This window comes from Bufo bufo, chromosome 3, assembly GCF_905171765.1.
Source record: "Bufo bufo chromosome 3, aBufBuf1.1, whole genome shotgun sequence".
In the NCBI taxonomy this organism is placed as follows: domain Eukaryota; kingdom Metazoa; phylum Chordata; class Amphibia; order Anura; family Bufonidae; genus Bufo; species Bufo bufo.
The window spans coordinates 373547058-373560195 of NC_053391.1; the positions used below are offsets into that span (position 1 = coordinate 373547058).

The window sequence follows — 13138 nt, forward strand, 5'->3', positions numbered from 1 at the left end:
GTCAATGGGGACGGAAAGGTAGTCCGGGGGCACACGGTCACTAGCGGCAGGACGGATCCAACAGGTTGTTCACCCGACGGAACTGCCTGCCAGAGGTCCGTGCCGCTAGTGTGAAAGTAGCCTAAGCTGATGACTGGGGGTCCGGCTTCTAGAATCCCTCACAGACGTATGTTATTACTTGGAAAGGTCCCACACGTTGCAGTAGAATTCTAGTATTGACACCTGTGCCTCCTAGTAGATGGTCAGGCCGTGCTGTGAGCTGCCCTTCTCTCTGGCTATCTAGTAGGAGACAATGTTTTGGACTATCTCGGCACCTTGCTCATGTGATGTTGGCATTCACCAGCTATGTGCCATCCAACATTGAGCAATTTTAAGTCCATTCTTGAAATGCGTGCAGACTCCTGCGTAGTGCCGCTGTCATGCATCTGTACCACTGCAGCTGTGACCTGATGTACCTGTGCGGCTAGTTCTAGTCCTACGGTGCTAGTCTGAAGTTGTAGGGTTGCCAGGACCTTACGGTAGTTTCTTTATTGACCTCTTTTCATTCAGCTCCTAGCAAGAGAATTTGAGAGATGTGGTACGTTGCGGATTGTAGACAGTCTGTTCACACATGCAGGTTTTTGAACATTTTTAGTAGGAGTTTTTGGGGTAAAGCTCATGTTTACCAATGATTAGGCTACTGTCCCATCCTCATCGGGGGCTCATTTAGGATCGTCCAGTGCAGATCCCATCTAATTTGTGGTATAAAACAGTGCAGCATGTTGTGCTATTTATTCTGGTGAAACATTAAGGCCGGTTTACACGTCCCAGAATGACAGCTGATTGTTGGGAAGGCAGCGTCGCTACCCGACAGTCGATGAAGGAGACATTTACATGCAGAGATCTCCTTCACAGTACTAGGATGAGAGATTACTATTGCGATTCCTTGTCCCCATACAGAATCATGGCTTCTGGGCAGCAGATCACTTTTTAGACAGCACAATCTGCTGCTCAGAAGCAATGATTGATGTCCCTACCTGACCAACATGATCACCCGATGAACGAGCGTTTCGATTATTCAACGGGTGATCAGTGGCACATTTAGACAGGCAGATTGTCAGGAGTGAGCATTTGCAGGTACGGTCGTTCCCGATAATCTGCCCTAAAGTCAGGTCATGTAAATCCACCTTTAGACACAATCAGCAAACCTATTGTAAGGGTCCTTTTATAAGGGACTTTGTCACAGGTAATTATCGGGAATGCACTCTTTATTCCTGATCGTTATTTGCTGTCAGAGGAGGTGAGGACTGCATTTACATGCGGCAATCCCCTCCTCAGTATAGGGACGAGTAATCGCTGCTGCAGTCCCTCATCTCCATAGGGAATCACTGTATCTGGGCAGCAGAAAGACAATCGCCTGATTAACAAGCATTTGCTCATTCATCGGATGATCGCTGGCCTGGGCCAGTTCACACGACCGATTTTGTAAAACACACTTAAAAAAAAAAAGTGTTTTTTGATGCGTCTTTTTAACCAATGGATTTTCACTGAAATATAAAGCTGCATTTTCAGCTCAAGGGTTTTGGCACGGAAATTAATGCTTCCTATTCATTTCCGTGGGAGATTTAGCGCTGATTTAGGCTACTTTCACACTAGCGTTCGGGTGTCCGCTCGTGAGCTCCGTTTGAAGGGGCTCACGAGCGGCCCCTGAACGCATCCGTCTGGCCCTAATGCATTCTCAGTGGAGGCGGATCCACTGAGAATGCATCCGCCTGCCAGCGCTCAGCCTCCGCTCCGCCAGCGGACACCTGAACGCTGCTTGCAGCGTTCGGGTGTCCGCCTGGCCGCGCGGAGGCGAGCGGATCCGTCCAGACTTATAATGGAAGTCAATGGGGACGGATCCGCTTGAAGATGACACTATATGGCTCAATCTTCAAGCGGATCCGTTCCCCATTGACTTTCAATGTAAAGTCTGGACGGATCCGCTCAGGCTACTTTCTGACTTAGAAAATTTTCTAAGTTATAATGCAGACGGATCCGTTCTGAACGGATGCAAACGTCTGCATTATCGGAGCGGATCCGTCTGATGAAACATCGGACGGATCCGCTCCGAACGCTAGTGTGAAAGTAGCCTTAGTCCCAAAATAGGACAAACTTCTTTTTTCCATGTGGTGAAACAAAAGAAAGTGCTACTTCGTATTGAAATGAATAAGAAGCTTGATGGCAGAAACGCTCCAGAGTCAGTGCCAAAAAACTGTTTGTGAACTTGCCCTTACATGGGCCAGTTTTCAAGATTGAGCCTTTCTGCAAATACATATCCCTGACAACTGGCCCAATTATCGGTCCATGTAATAGGACCTTAAAGGCGTTGTACAAGAATGCAGGGGGTAGGTTTGGCAAACCCCCCACTTTAGCGGACCTGTAAAGGGAAGATTACTTACCTGCTCCCCGCTCATCCTCCTCCAGGCCTGCGACGCTCCGCTGCGGTCCCTCACTGTAAACATCTGGTTTGACACCTCCACAGCATCATATAACCATTTGTCATGGTGTAAGGGGAGCCATGGCCATGGCCAGTGATTGACTGCTGCGATGTCAAGCCAGATGTCTACAGCGAGGGAGCCCAGCAGAGCATCTCAGGCCTGAAGGAGTAGGTAAGTAATCCTTCCTTTAGGCCTCTTTCACAAGACTGAATTTTTGTTCTGCATCCAGTCTGAATTCTTTGCGGATTGGATGCGGACCTATTCGTTTTAAAGGGTCCGCAATAAATGCAGACAGCACGCTGTGTGCTGTACGCATCCGTATGTCCATTCAGTAGCCCTGCAAAAAAATATTGAACATGTCCTATTCTTCAGTTTGCAGACAAGGACAGGCATTGTTGCAATGGATCCACAAAAAAACGCATGCATCACAGACGTCATCTGTATTTTTGGCGTACTGCAATGTACATATGGTTGTGTGAATGCACCCTTACAGGTACGATTAAGTTGTGGGGAAGGGGATTTGCCAACCCCGCCGCACAACTCTTTTAAGTGGAGTCCGTTTTCCGTCATGTTACTGATCCATCGCAGTGCTGAATTCTCTTTTTCTGCTCCTATGACGGAACCGAAAATTGGAATTCTTAGCGCAGATGTGACCCTAGTCTTACAAAAACTGCAGCTGAAAATGCAGCCTGCGTGTGTGAACAGTGTTTTTACCTTGTCTGTAACATGAGGCCAGCTGCCAATGCAGTTAATCCATACGTAGTTATCACATTGGTAAAGTAGCTCTTCACTTATTGCCTTTTTGAACATTTACTGAAAAGTGGTATGTCGTCCGCTAGGCCTTACTTCAGTTTTCAGTTCTCTTTTTTATTAGGTTTCCATTGCATTTCATTGTTGCTCTTCTATCTAGTCCAATAAAATAAAAAAACGAAAACCTGACCCATAAATAAGTCATGCTCTGTCACGTATGTCATGACTGGTCATAAAAATCATGCAAAGCCTTTCTCGGCGAAACGCGCGTCGAGGTGCAGTTCTGGTCATACACCTTGGGCTCCCGCACATCATGGGTAACTTATGTCTTGTTTCATACATGGCTAGTTTGTTATTCTAGTGTTACTGCTTGCACATAGCACTCTTGCTTCGCCCTAACCTAGTGATTTGGGCTGTCCGTATTCACGTGATGGCCATTTATGTTACCAGTGGTGGGCAAGTCTGCTATGTGTGACCTTATCGATAGGGGTGCACCGAAATGAAAATTCTGGTCCGAAACCGAAAATTCAGGATGCCCTTGACCGAAAACCGAAACCGAAACTGCCTTTTTGCCCAAATACTTTTAAAATACTTTTTTTTTAATGATTTTATTAATAATTCTTTTTCATGAATGAAATTCATCTGTGGGTGGCGCTGTTATGGAGAGGGGGATCTGTGGGTGGCGCTGTTATGGAGAGGGGGATCTGTGGGTGGCGCTGTTATGGAGAGGGGGATCTGTGGGTGGCGCTGTTATGGAGAGGGGGATCTGTGGGTGGCGCTGTTATGGAGAGGGGGATCTGTGGGTGGCGCTGTTATGGAGAGGGGGATCTGTGGGTGGCGCTGTTATGGAGAGGGGGATCTGTGGGTGGCGCTGTTATGGAGAGGGGGATCTGTGGGTGGCGCTGTTATGGAGAGGGGGATCTGTGGGTGGCGCTGTTATGGAGAGGGGGATCTGTGGGTGGCGCTGTTATGGAGAGGGGGATCTGTGGGTGGCGCTGTTATGGAGAGGGGGATCTGTGGGTGGCGCTGTTATGGAGAGGGGGATCTGTGGGTGGCGCTGTTATGGAGAGGGGGATCTGTGGGTGGCGCTGTTATGGAGAGGGGGATCTGTGGGTGGCGCTGTTATGGAGAGGGGGATCTGTGGGTGGCGCTGTTATGGAGAGGGGGATCTGTGGGTGGCGCTGTTATGGAGAGGGGGATCTGTGGGTGGCGCTGTTATGGAGAGGGGGATCTGTGGGTGGCGCTGTTATGGAGAGGGGGATCTGTGGGTGGCGCTGTTATGGAGAGGGGGATCTGTGGGTGGCGCTGTTATGGAGAGGGGGATCTGTGGGTGGCGCTGTTATGGAGAGGGTAATCTGTGGGTGGCGCTGTTATGGAGAGGGGGATCTGTGGGTGGCGCTGTTATGGAGAGGGGGATCTGTGGGTGGCGCTGTTATGGAGAGGGGGATCTGTGGGTGGCGCTGTTATGGAGAGGGGGATCTGTGGGTGGCGCTGTTATGGAGAGGGGGATCTGTGCACTGTTATGGAAAGGGGATATGTGCACTGTTATGGGCATAACAGTGCACAGATCCCTTTTCCCATAACAGTGCACAGATCCCTTTTCCCATAACAGTGCACAGATCCCTTTCCCCATAACAGTGCACAGATCCCTTTCCCCATAACAGTGCACAGATCCCTTTCCCCATAACAGTGCACAGATCCCTTTCCCCATAACAGTGCACAGATCCCTTTCCCCATAACAGTGCACAGATCCCTTTCCCCATAACAGTGCACAGATCCCTTTCCCCATAACAGTGCACAGATCCCTTTCCCCATAACAGTGCACAGATCCCTTTCCCCATAACAGTGCACAGATCCCTTTCCCCATAACAGTGCACAGATCCCTTTCCCCATAACAGTGCACAGATCCCTTTCCCCATAACAGTGCACAGATCCCTTTCCCCATAACAGTGCACAGATCCCTTTCCCCATAACAGTGCACAGATCCCTTTCCCCATAACAGTGCACAGATCCCTTTCCCCATAACAGTGCACAGATCCCTTTTCCCATAACAGTGCACAGATCCCTTTTCCCATAACAGTGCACAGATCCCTTTCCCCATAACAGTGCACAGATCCCCCCTCCCCATAGCAGTGCCATAGACCGATCCCCCTACCCATAACAGCCCCGGCCCTGCTGCTCACAGCATCACTCACTGCATCTTTATTTTACCTTACAATCGTGACGCTCCGGTAACAACTCTGCAGGCAGAGCGGAGGGCGGCGTAACGTCACTTACTCACGTGACGCACCTGCTCCGCCCACTTTATGAATGAAGGAGGCGGAGCAGGCGCGTCACGTGAGTAAGTGACGTTACGCCGGCCTCCGCTCTGCCTGCAGAGTTGTTAGTTACTAGAGCCTCACGATTGTAAGGTAAAATAAAGATGCAGTGACAAAGTAAACCGCCCGCCCGCAGATGGTGGGTGACAAATCCCACACCCCATATTTTCGGCCGATATGTAACAATATCGGCCGAAGTGGATTAGGTGCATTTTCGGCCGATATTTTCGGCTGCCGAAATTTCGGTGCACCCCTACTTATCGATCCTTACATGTATGCAACACATATATGTTTATATGTCATTTTGGGCGAATTTACAGTTCTCCCATCCCCATGCGGTTTTACACCCAGTGTTTGACCTTTTTTCTGTGTTAGTCGGGTATATGTGAGGGTGGTTGTCTACGGTCCCGTTACACGGGGCGTCCCACTGTCCTTTACCTTGTGCCTTCGTGTCATATTAATTGTATTGTGTCTTAATAAACTACATATATATTTTATATGTGTGTTCTCTCATTTTCTATGGGGTTATTGGTTCTTCTTTGTTGGTTGGTTCATAAACATCATGCAGCCTGTAAAGTGGAGACCCCCTAAAATTTACTGCTGGCAACTAACTTTTTGGGTTCTTTACTGGTGATGTGTCTGGGTTCTTCTTACTTGGCCGCTAAGGGTTTGGCTACGTGGCCATCTCGTGTGACAGCGTACTCTCCCAGGGATCGCAGTAAGATCTCAGTGTAGCGGTGCTAGCATAGAAATGAATGGGGTTGCAGCATGCTTACCACGTCCCTAACACACCTGGATTTTTTGCAGGTCTGGGGTCAAGGGCACAGCCCATATGCAAGTCACACTGCAACCCCATTTATTTCTATGCTAGTACTGCTATACTGCGATCATTGGGCGCAATCGCGCAACCAAGATAGCTATGTAGCTGAACACTAAAGAAAACTTGGCTTTAGGAGAGTGGCCTAACTGGCTTGTCAGGTCTACAGTAATTTATTGTTCATACAGACAAACTGGTTAAAAAGAGATGCTTGCAAGTTGGCTATTTGCTGAACAAGATGAGAAAACACTTTATGGCACCCAGTCTCCTCTTTCTAGCTATCTGTGAGGGTATCAACATTCAGACCGCCACAATCAAAACTTTGATGTCTGTATCGCCTCTCAAAACTTTTCTGAAAACTTAGTGGACCTTTAAAGTTAAAGGGGTTATCCCACTAAAATTTTCCAGGCTGAACAGTGCCCCTGTGACATGAACTGAAAACATTAGAATGATATATAATGTGTGCTCCTGCCTGACCTCGGCTGTACTGAATTGTACTGATGGCATTATGTGAGCATAGTTCAGTAGAGCTGAGGTCGGGCAGGAACACGCAGCATTATAAATCATTATAATGCCGACAGTTTGTGTCAAAAGAGCAGTTTTCAAGCCAGTAAGTACAGTTACATATTTCACGCTGAATACACGTGTGAAGTTAACCATTTCAATAGGAAAAAAGATGTCACTCAATGGGGTGTAGGGGCATTGAGAGCCAGGAGGACTCTCCAGAGCTCGGCTGACATGAGTTTTGTCTAGCCTGGAGCCCTAATGCAGATTCCAGATATGGTGGTTATGTATTCTCCTGGAGATCTGCATACTGACTTTTTTTTTTTTTTTTCAATTTTTCTGTATCCATATTCCGATTCTAAAAAATGCCACATGTGCCAGTGCATGGCAGATATTCACAATCACATGCTGCAGTACTGTTTCATATTGTGGTTGAAAATACTATTTGTATGCATTTGGCCTAATGCTACATTTACCTCATACCACTGAATTTAAAACCTGCAATTACAGAATGGCTCACTCAGCAGCGGGCAGCTCCTCCATCCAGCAACGCTGAAACCTGGCACAGAACGTGAATTGTAGATGATGATGCATTGATTGTACCTTTTCTTTTACAGAGCAACATAAATGAATTCATGGACCATGGTGGCATGCCTTATGAGATGTAAGTCTGGCACTGAATCTGAAAGTAGTCTAAAATTACTTTATTCTGGCTTGCTTGTTCTTAATGTGATTTCTTCAACCCATAAATGTGCAGGGAAGTACTGGCCCTCACTGTAATGCTGGAGCCATGTTGGTTACTGGCATTATAGTGATTGGCTGGCCGGAATGCGTCATTGGGTGCTATTTAGCACCCGATGACATGTGGTTCGGCTCAGTCTTAGTCAGGGTGAGCTGCAGCAGAAGAGACAGATAGTGTAGGGACAGGAATTGTTTAGTGTTGAAAGGTGTTAGAGACCCAAAAGTCCTTTTAAAAACTATGGTTTTATCTGGCTGCAATATATATTTTTCCCCGGCGCCTCCACAACGGCACTCCAGGAGGGTGTCCCCGCCTCCACAGGACAGGAAACAACGTAGAAGCTCAAGTTTAAAAGGCCCCCTCCCCTTACCTGCTTAAGTTTGTTGTTTCCTGTCCTCGGGATCGCGTGGAAGCCGCTCCTGCTACGGCGGAGGTTCATCTCGCACGACCTGGAGAACTTGCCCCATCCGGGAGGGCCGTGCAGAGGTCGGTGGTTGACAGTCCTATCCTGTTCCTTTAGGCATAAGTCCTTCTGAGAAGGCGGCCCCGGGCTTCCATTCCCTGTCTTGCGGCAGGAACGAGGGATCGCGCGCACACAGGCGGAAGTTAAAGTTGCCAGTCCTCGGCGTCACTTCCGGTGGCGGGTGACGTCAGAGGACTGGCGGATATAGGGCTGAGAGTGCGGAATTCGGCGTCCTGCTTCACTTTTGTGAGATGTCGACTCCTGTGGAAGCTCCTGAGGCCCGTAAGCCTGTGGATCCTGCCGCCCAGAGCCCGGTAAGCCTCCTTCCCGTATATTGTTTGACCCTGTTTGGGGGGGAGGGGAGAGAGCACACTGCTATTCCCTCACTGGTGTGGTGCTGGTGTATAGAGTAGCCCTATTACAAAGCTTTAAAAAGGATTTAAATATTATCTTTCAGGGCAAGGACACCAGCACCAGAAGATCTGGGGAATCTTTATCTAAGAAAAGATGTGCAATGTGCAAGAAATCCCTACCCTCTAAATCCAAAAACTCACTGTGTCCTAAGTGTACGGACAAAATAGTGGCGGAGGAATCACCCTCTCTTCTAGATTCAATCCGTGATATGATTAAAGAGGAGGTGAAATCAGCAATTGATACTAGACTCCCTCCGTGTTCTCCTCAGCCCTCCACCTCGCAAAGATCTCAGGTGTCAGACCATCAGCGGAACCCTTGAGGAATCTGAATCCTCTGATGAGGCATCAGGGAGACCCCTTTGTAGCCCAGAAGAGACCGAAAGGCTGTTAAGGACCATTAGGGCCACAATGAAAATTGAAGAGACTAAGGAGCCTCAGTCCGTGCAGGACAGAATGTTCCAGGGGCTGGGGGAGAAGAAAAGGAAAGTTTTTCCCGTCCATAGCAATATTAAAACATTGATTAAAAAAGAATGGAAAGATCCAGAGAAAAAGAATTTAATATCGGCGGATTCAGTTCTGTGGGACAAGACGCCTAAAATTGATGCGCCTGTCGCCAGAATATCTAAAAAGAAGTCTCTTCCCTTTGAGGACATGGGCCTGTTAAAAGACCCCATGGATAAGAAATGTGAGGGGCTAATAAAACGCCCATGGGAGACACAAACAGCCATGCTTAGGCCTAGTATAGCAGCTACATGCACATCAAGATCCCTGTCAGTATGGCTAAATCAATTAGAAGAACACCTGGCAGTAGGGACTCCAAGGGAAGAGATCCTGGTCTAAATACCTACCCTAAAACAGGCCTGTAATTTCTTGTCAGATGCATCTGCAGATCTGGTGAAGCTCTCGGCTAGATCCGTAGCCCTCTCCAATTCCACAAGAAGAGCTATATGGCTTAGATCTTGGTCCGGTGACGCCAGCTCAAAGAGTAGGCTTTGCGCCATTCCGTGTGAGGGGGATAAGCTGTTCGGGTCAGTCCTTGAGGACATTTAAAGAAGGTGTCAGACAAAAAGAAAGGGTTTCCTTCAGGATCGAAATTCTATCATGGGGTCCACTTACAACAAAGAGGCCTTTCAGAATCCGTAATATCCACCCTACTATGTAGTAAAAAGGTCTCTACCTCACGGATCTACAGAAGAACGTATATTCCACTCATACTGTATTTCTTGCAGGCAGGCCTTGACAAAGGTCTCAAACCCAACACCATAAAGGTGCAAGTCTCAGCATTAAGTAGCTTCCTTGATGTGAAACTGGCAGACTTACCATTAATAAAGAGATTCATAAAGGAGCATTCAGGAAATGCCCATTTATTCATTCTACCATTCCTCCTTGGGACCTGAATGTAGTATTAGAGGTGGAAGCACCCTTTGAGCCCTTAGAGGAGATCTCACTTAAGCTTCTGACCATAAAAACTGCCTTTCTACTGGTGATAACATCAGCCAAAAGGGTAGGTGAGATTCGGGCCTTTTCCTGTAAAGCACCCTATCTCACAGTATTAGAAGACCGTATTATTCTTAGACACACCCCAATGTTTCTACCCAAGGTGGCCTCAAAATTCCATCGCCAACAGGAGGTGTCTCTTCCATCCTTTTGTGAAGATCCAGTCTCTGACTTAGAGAGAAAATACCATAATCTGGATGTCAGAAGATGTCTACTAACTTACCTGGAAGTCTCAAGTCTGCAAGAGCACTATATCCAGATGGATCCGAAACACCATTGAGTTCTGCTACCTGCAGAGGAGCTTGACCCCTCCTAAAGGAATCAAAGCACACTCTACCAGTACTGTCTGCCTCATGGGCGGAAAACGCCTCTCCCTCAATAGAACAAATATGCAGAGCAGCTACATGGAAGAATCCAAGTACTTTCTTTAAACATTATAAATTAGATGTACTCCAAAATTATGAGTTATCATATGGCAGAAAAGTCTTATCTGCAGTAGTCCCACCCTAAAGTTTATTTCTCTATTAATCCTCCTGGAGTGCCGTTGTGGAGGCGCTGGGGAAAAGAGACGTTTACTCTTACCGGTAATTTTTATTTTCCAATAGCCTCTACAACGGCACTGGATTCCCTACCCAAGTTGTAGATTATTGTGGGAGTGTTATGTTACTTATGTTATGTTATCATTATATCAATACAGTTCTTGAACTAACTAACTGAGTCCTATATCATTAACTGAAGTATTGTGACAACCCTAGTCACGGGGGTTTAGGTCCCAGAAAATAGCATCTAGTGGCTGTAAACCACCAGAGCCAGGAGACCGGTGCTGGATAACGGTCGCTGCGCTCTGGGGGCTGCTGCACAGAGAGGTTGGGACTGAGAACAGTCGCTGCGCTCTGGGGGCTGCGGTAATATGGCTGTAGTATGTAGAGGCTAAGACCCATATGGGAAGCGCTAGTCTTTAGTAAATGACCCCCAATGTTTTATTTGACTGAAAGGCATCTTTATGATGCCAAGGTGCCCTTCCTGACAATGTGCACCTATGATGGGCACACTCTGAACAACCCACTTATCAGGGCTTTCCACTAGGATGTACCGTGAGATCGGTGAAGATGGCTGATCGCTACTATCTCCAGCACTCCCATTATTGCGATATGGGGGGGGGGAGGGGGGGGGGCGTGGCTAGCCGAGCATGTGAGCAGCCGCAGGTCCGGTGAGCTCCCGCACCTCCTCGGCAGGTTATCCTGAAAAACCACCCCAACTACTATATTTGGATCCCCAAAGTCTGCCTAACGGTGCCCCGAGTCCTCCGGTACTTGTGATATTGCAGCAGGAAGAGAAATGACCGGCCGGAGAGGAGCCAAAAGCGCCGACAGGGATATCCAAGATGGCGCCGGATCTGAGGCGCCGAGAGCGCGCTGGGGAGGTTCAGCGGGAAGACGCAGCTAAGCTGGGCAAGTATGCCCGTAATGCAACCTCAACCCCAGCAAAGAATAGCGGTGGCAACAGGCAACATCCTCCCACTGATTCAGGGGAAGAAGATTCTGCTGAAGGCACTGCAGCCAGGCATGTCTCTGACACAAGTGAATCCTTGCTAAGTTATAAAGACAGAACTGAGATGGATGCAGACCCAGAGCCAGAAGAACCTACTCTTAAGGATGTCCTGCGGGCCATCACTAAATGCAGTAAGTCCTTAACCGCTCTCACAATGCAAGTGGGTACTATTAAAGAGGACGTGTCTATAGTGCGCCATGATTTAAAACGGTTGGCGGAACGTACTACTGCTCTAGAAGGTCGCGTGGGGGGGGGTTGAGTGTCCCCGACCCACGGATGTATTATATAGCGGGCCCAATTACAGCATCTTTGAGGATGGGGAGAAATAGATGGGTTGGGCACTGCTGGGCGAGTTGTGCAGCAGCTTATCCATGCTAAAAACGTAATGGCAGCTTTGGAGGGCGGAGTTTTCTATGACAAGGGTAGGCAATACGGTATCCTACGCACCATACACGCAGTATGGTGGAAAGCTAAAGAGATTGTAGGAATCCAAGGGTACACACAACTTACCCCGATCTGGCCTAATTACCTGTACAAGGAGCGAAATACGGTAACCAATGTGAAAGTATGGGACGTCTATGGTCTTAATCGAATGTGTCAACTATATGAGAATAATTGTCTTAAATCCTTTAATATGTTACAGCAGGAGTTTGGTCTGCCTAAGACGTTATTTGATGTCTACCTTCAGGTACGGCATGCTATACAAATACAAGACTGTAAGGAGAAAATAGTCCCTGCTGATTTCGCATTCGATTATTACTCATATTACCTCCCAGGGGGATGCAAGAGGGGTGATCTCCTCATTCTATCTGAGCCTAATGGAGGCGTTACACAAGGCCCACCCGCTGCAGTTATATTCCAAATGGCAACATGATGTCACTGATCTAACAGTGGAGCAATGGGAGGAGGTATTAGAAGACTTCCCGGTGGTAGCGGTAAGTGAGGCCCACAGAGTCTCACAATTGCTATTACTACATAGTGTACAGAACTCCAGTCCTCTTACACAAAATGGGGTATAGGACGGATGATACTTGCCCTAGATGTGGCGCGCATAATGCCGATTTAATTCACTTGATGTGGAAGTGCCCAAGGCTGCGAAGATATTGGTCAGATGTGGGGAGCTTAATATGTAATGTGTTTGATATAACTATTGATCTAACTCCTATAGTCTGTATTTTGGGGTATTCCAAACTGATACCTGCTACCCCTGAGCTTAGAATAGCGATCACAAGAATCCTTTACCAGGCAAGGAAGTTAATTGTGTATAACTGGATTGCCTCTGTCCCCCCGGCTATCCAGAATTTAGTGGATAAGATTCATATGTTAGTGAGACTGGAGAGTTATGTATACCAAAAACGAGGAAGTAATAAGAAATTCGAAAAAATATGGTCACTTTGGATATCACATTATAATGTTGTGGTGTAATGTAGTAGACTTGTTGCTTTGAATGGTGATGGAAAGGTATCGCATGATCTTCTGTGAGTACGACGGGGTGATTGTTGGCGTGGATGCTGGATTTGCATGTAAAATGAAGAGCCAACGGGAAGTCGAGTAATGGCCTATCCTGAAGATCTTCTGGGACTATGTTCTTGGAGTAACATGAAGCCATCATCGATGCCTCTCCTAT

General features: G+C 47.6%; 1 protein-coding gene across 1 annotated transcript in view; it reads left to right on the plus strand.

The window, feature by feature from the left end:
* The window catches only part of RPS6KB1 (ribosomal protein S6 kinase B1), a 58844-nt gene that overhangs the window by 1470 nt on the left and 44236 nt on the right, over nt 1-13138 (plus strand). Inside the window, exon 2 of the mRNA XM_040424669.1 lies at nt 7466-7512. Coding sequence (XP_040280603.1) covers nt 7466-7512 — 47 coding nt within the window. The remainder of the gene's footprint in view (nt 1-7465; nt 7513-13138) is intronic.